The sequence below is a fragment of the Amblyraja radiata genome, chromosome 17 (genome assembly GCF_010909765.2).
Source record: "Amblyraja radiata isolate CabotCenter1 chromosome 17, sAmbRad1.1.pri, whole genome shotgun sequence".
NCBI lineage: Eukaryota > Metazoa > Chordata > Chondrichthyes > Rajiformes > Rajidae > Amblyraja > Amblyraja radiata.
Window position 1 is genome coordinate 43403836 of NC_045972.1, and position 6000 is coordinate 43409835.

The 6000-nt window shown below is 39.0% G+C and overlaps 1 protein-coding gene across 2 annotated transcripts in view; it reads left to right on the forward strand.

Annotated features, from left to right (window-relative positions):
- The window catches only part of rpgrip1l (RPGRIP1 like), a 111738-nt gene extending 107240 nt beyond the window's left edge, over positions 1 to 4498 (forward strand). For both annotated transcript variants that reach the window (XM_033036326.1, XM_033036327.1), the window contains one exon: positions 4042 to 4498. In XM_033036326.1, the coding sequence (XP_032892217.1) occupies positions 4042 to 4139 (98 nt within the window). In that variant the 3' untranslated portion in view covers positions 4140 to 4498. The remainder of the gene's footprint in view (positions 1 to 4041) is intronic.
- The last annotated feature ends 1502 nt before the right edge of the window (positions 4499 to 6000 follow it).

Sequence of the window (6000 nt, forward strand, 5' to 3'; positions counted from 1 at the left end):
AGCGATCTGGGTCACGTGCAGGCAGAGGAGATTAATTTTAACTTGGCATCAGGTCAGGCACGAACATTGTGGGCCAAAGGTCCTGTTTCTGTGCTGTACTGTTCTGGGTATGTTCTATGGTCAAAAATATAAGTGGGTTCCAAGGGTCAAGCTTCCGACACATTCACCTGAAAATCACTGACAGTGGAAATAGATGTATCTTGTTTGTGATTTTCTGTAAATTGCAAACATACAGTTTAGTTGATTGTTACGTGTACCGAGGTATAGTGAAAAGCTTTTGTTGCGTGCTATCCAGTCAGCAGATAGACAATACATGATTGCAATGGAGCCATTAACGGTGCAGAGATATATGATAAGAAAATAACGTTTAGTGCAAGATAAAGCCATCCAAAGTCCAAGGGTCACCAAAGAGGTAGATAGTAGTTCAGCACTGCTCTCTGGTTGTGGTAGGATGATTCAGTTCCCTGATAACAGCTGGGAAGAAACTGTCCCTGAATCTGGAGGTGTGCATTTTCACATATTCTTTTTAGGTACGTGTATAATTGTGCTATATATGGTGAATCTATGAATTCTTCCCTTTGCTTTATAGTATTCCTGTGGCACTACACGCATTATCCATCAGTCAGTCAATCAATGCAATAAGCAGAGTGAAGACAATAGTTGTGATCTCAGCAAGCCATAACCTTTTATGTTATTGCTTTTTGATGTAAATCACTGAAGATATTGGTCTCTGGAATGAGTTAACAGCCAGTGGTGATTTCTTTTATATCACATAGTGAATGATGTAATAAAAAACTGCTTAATGAAATCAGTTCTGACCAGTATATGAAACTTGAAAATTAATCAAGATTTTGAATATGATAAACCATTTATAAAATACCATTGAGATTTGTGCAAGGTGGTTATTTGTTAAAGTTTTCAAGGAGTTAAACTAAAGATAAAAACTGAAAATATATTTCCAGTGTAATCTTCTCTAAACAATGGGATATTGTTTGGAAAGCATTCATTCAGTTTCTGCTTTCCACTGAAGCACTAAGCCCTTTGGGACTAACTGTACATTTATAAATTCTTGATATATTGAGGCAATTAATGCACAGGCTTTCTATCTTTGATAAGTTTTCTGCTCATCAACTTATCAGCTGTAATCATTTAAAAAATACATCAAGCTATCTGCTATATCTTTAAAGTACTTTTTATACAGCTTGCAATCAGAAGTATATATTATAAGTGTATTTCCATGTTTTTGCAAAAGCTGGGTGAAAAGCATAAAGAAATTGGCATATATTTTTTATTTTTGCATGGTATGTAGGAGCAAAAGAAGTAAGATTTCCATTAAAAATGAAAATACTATTTTGACTTATTGATAAGTTGCTTTCACACATGCAAGTTCTACTTCCATTAAAGTGATGTGCAACTAAAGATAACATGAGAAAATGGTTACAATATTGCACATGCCTACTGTGACCTCATGACAATTCCCTGTTCTATATTTTGTTTGAGTAAGTTTGGCTTTTCCAGACCAATTTTTCATTGATAATGCTTTGTTTTTTTGAGTGCGTTATTTTGAATACTACCAAGAAGCTTTTGTTTCACATCTCTGCATGGAAGCCTCATTTATTTTAAGAGATTTATGGGCTTTAGGCTATAATCACTTAGGCGATTTTTCAGCGGACTGCCGGCGACTGTCAAGTTGACGGCAGTCGCCTGAAAAACCAACAACTGGAACGGCGACTGTCAGAGTGGAACACACACACACAAACACATTGCTTCCTTCACTAGCCCGTTATGCAGGCGGGGAACAGGGCAAGCAGGGGGAGCGCCGTCTAAAAAATTCACACTGTGCAAAGCCAAGGTGAAACAGACACACACCGCGATGAACAGGAAGGTTGGCGCTTTAAAAAGACGGCTAAAGCACGGTGTACGGTAAGTCCTTTAAAAGAGGGGGGGAGATGGGGGAAGAAGGGGGAGAGAAGGGGGGAGAAGAAGTGGAGACAACTTTTAAGAAGCCAGAGATACACGGCTGTGAATCCCGGCGGACATTTAACATTACCGGTCGGTTATCCTTGGTTCTGAAAACTACTGCTTACCAAACATGTGGCAACCATGTGGCGACTGCATAGTCTCCTGCAGTCGCCTAATAAGTCGACTAAGTGGGACAGGCCCATAAGGAACACAGCGAGTTTCATAGCCTTTTTGGGATATCATGCATTTTTGGAGGTTCTTACTTTCCACAATTCCAATCCCAATTAATTTCAGGACCGGGGTGGCACGGTGGCGTAGCGGTAGAGCTACTGCCTTGCAGCACTAGAGACCTGGGTTCGATCCTAACCATGGGTGCTGTCTGTATGGAATTTGTATGTTCTCCCCGTGACCTGCATGGGCTTTCTCTGAGATCTTCGGTTTCCTCCCACACTTCAAAGACATGCATCATTATAGGTTAATTGGCTTGCTAATAAAAAATGTAAATTGTTCCTGGTGTTAGTGTGCTGGTCGGTGCGGACTCAGTGGGCCGAAGGGCCTGTTTCTGCGCTGTATCTCTAAACTAAACTAAACCTGGTGGGATTTATTCCACGTTATTGAGAGAGACACAAGAGGAGATTGTGGGAGCTTTGACAAATTACTTTGCATCTTTTCTGGCCTCAGGCAAGGTCCCGGTGGACGGGGGAGTAGCTAATGTTGTTCAGACATTAGTTTATTTCAGAAGGGGAGCTAATCCAGGAAATTATAGACCAGGGTATATAATATATGGATACTAATCCTGGGATTATAGAGTTTCATGTCAGAGGTAGGGAAGCTACTGGAGATCATCCAAGGGGTTGGATTCACTCCAATTTTGAAGAGAAAGGGTTAAATAGTTGTACCAACTTGATCGGTATTTGAGGAGGTGACAAAGATGATAGATGAGGGTGGGGTGACAGTTCAAATCAGATGATGATCAAGGAAATGTAGAATGGTTTGTTGTTAGCTGAGGGGAACATTCTACAATGAACAAGCTAACAATGAACCATTCTACATTTCCTTGGTCATTGTCTGCTTTGATTTGTCGTTTGCCCACCTTACCCTTCCATATCTCTAGTCTCCCTCTCCCCTGACTCTCAGTCTGCAGAAGGATCTTGCTGAGTTACTCCAGCGTTTTGTGTCTATCTTTGGTGTAAACCAGCATCTGCAGTTCTTTCCCAAGTTTTGTATAAATTGAATTGTCTGATCAATTATTTCATTGTTATTCATGAAACCTTATTCTGCACAAATGCGATGAAGCAGGAAATGAGTGAAGATATCATTCTCATGGAAAAAAAGGTCCTTTATCCAATTTAAGAGGTAAGAAAGAGAGACTGGAGGAACTACAGATGCTGGAATTTTGAGCAAAACACAGCGGGTCAGGCAACATCTGTGGAGGTAACAGATAATGTTTTGGGTCAGGACCCTTCTTCAGAAACATTGTTAAGAGGGAAAGAAAGGTCATCTTTACTTTCTCAAGAAGGGTCTCAGCCCGAAACGTCACACATTCCTTTTCTCCAGAGATGCTGCCTGTCCTGCTGAGTTACTCCAGCATTTTGTATCTATCTTTACTTTCATTTAAATTTTCAGTATCTGACCTGATTCCTTTGTACCAACAGTGTGCAAAATATCTCAGATTGCCTATTGTTGTCATCCACATCGAAATGAGCAAAGAAATTAAGGTTGGAGATACAAGACACTGAAATCTTGACCGAAACACAGCTGGAGGAACTGAGTGGGTCAAGCAGCATCTGGGGAGAGAATGGACAGACGAAGTTTCGATTCGGGACCCTTTTTCAAGCTGAAGAAGGGTTGCGACCTGAACCATCCCCTGTCTATCCTTCCTCAGATGCTGCTTGACCTGCCGAGTTCCTCCAGCACTTTGTGTTTAGCTGTTCACTTTATTTATATAATGGAGAGTGAATGTCTTGTTTCAAATTGCTTAAAATTGGTTCAGATCATTAAAGAAATGTACTAAACAGCATGGTTCTGACTCCACACTGTAATAAATATTTAGGACACGGTATTCTGATTTCTTTACAGTTGTCGGTCCCCAGGACAGCTCGTTGGTGATTGGCAAATTAAAAGTGACAGTGGAAGCATTGGAGGCATTGCTCTCGGTAAATGAAGAGACCAAATAGAGACCGTTGGAAAAACTACAGATAATCTCACACTGGTAATACAAATCACAATGAGTTCCCTTCTATTTGTCTGCACTGTAGGAAGTATAAAAGTTGTTTGACTTTCTGTATTTCTACCTCTTGTTTTCTTAGTTCTGCACTCTTTCCGATGAGTTTGTTTGCCTGACTTATATTTAACACCATCGAATACTCACCCTTGCATAGAACTTTGTTAATAATTATTAACAGTGTGATTGAATGATCTACACCATCTGCATTTTTGAACTTTTATTTACATATGTAATATGTAAAATGAATGCTTACATTTTAATAAAGTATATTTATCACACCAATTGTAAGTTTTTATATTGCCATTGTCATATATTGCCATTGTCACACACAAAAAAAGAAAATAAAACCTTATGATTAGCCACATTAAGAGTTTCACACTGTGAAGTTTTAAATGGTGGCAATGTATGAAAATCACACAGCAAAGCCTGGATTAATGCGTTAATCGGCCTCTTTAATATGCTAATGGCCATTTTATGCACATTAAATCTCAATTCTGCTTTCCTTTGATGCATGCAAAATGTTATAAATTAAATATTGAAAATAGTTGTCGGCACCTATAGAGAGGTGCCTTATACTTAGAACATTTTAAGGAATGTTTAAGGAATCATGCTGGAACATGGATATTTATAGCAGATCAAAGGTTATTAAATTCACATAAATTGAAATAATTGGGTTCTTCACATTGAATAACCAATAAGATGAGGAAGCATTTACAGTTTAAAAATATTAATGGAAAAATACTTAAAATAGGTATTAATTAAAGAGAAATAACATGCATTAAATGCGAGATTTTGAAGACAAAATGCTCGAGGCAGTTTTGCTTGCATTTTCGACAAGGTGGTTTTTTAAGTGCCTTTGAGACACACTTTTATTTGCAGTTTGTACTTCCTTATGGGCATATTTAAATATGAAAAGAATGATGTGATTTATTAAAATAAGCCTAATTTGGCATGATACATTGAATTTTTGTCTCGGTGATCATGGCTCATTTAATTTAACAAATTTGGCATTCGTTTTTTCAATGATTAAAACTCTGGAAAATGAGTTCCCTCCACAGATTTGAGAACATTGAAGTCTGTTAATGGAAAGAAGATGGAATCGATTATGAAACAATTCATTACAGTTAAACACTAAAGTAGATAGAATGTGTAAAAGCAGAGCTGGGTATCTGCATACAGCTTGAACCATCTGATTTAATGACCCCTATAATGGATTATTATCTTTGAGCCTTTGAAATAATGCCTGTGCAAAATTAAGTTGTTGATGTACAAAGTGATGCCATTGGATTAGCCTCTGACCACAGCCATCTGTAATCTTTATAATGATCATGACTCGGTTGTCTTTATCTCAAGTTTATTACTTTGGCAGTCCAATATAGCACGTTAAAACTTAACCAGTGATGTACAGATATTTGTTAATAGGATTTAACCACATATATTTAGTAAGCTAACAATTCTGTGCACATTTAGCAACAATTAGTAATGTTATTTCTTACGGCATGGTGGTGGAGCGGTAGAGTTGCTGCCTTACAGCGCTAGAGAACCGGGTTTGATCCCGACTATGGATGCTGTCTGTACGGAATTTACGTTTTCCCTGGGACATGCGTGGGAATTTTCTTTGGGATCTCCGGTTTCCTCCCACACATCAAAGACGTATCGGTTTGTAGGTGTGTTGCCTCCCTGGTGCCGGGGTCCAGGAGGTCACGGAGCGGCTGCATGGCATCCTCGAGCGGGGCGGAGCAGCCGGAGGTTGTTGTGCATGTTGGCACAAACGATACAGGTAGGAAGAGGAAGGAGGTTCTGCAACATGA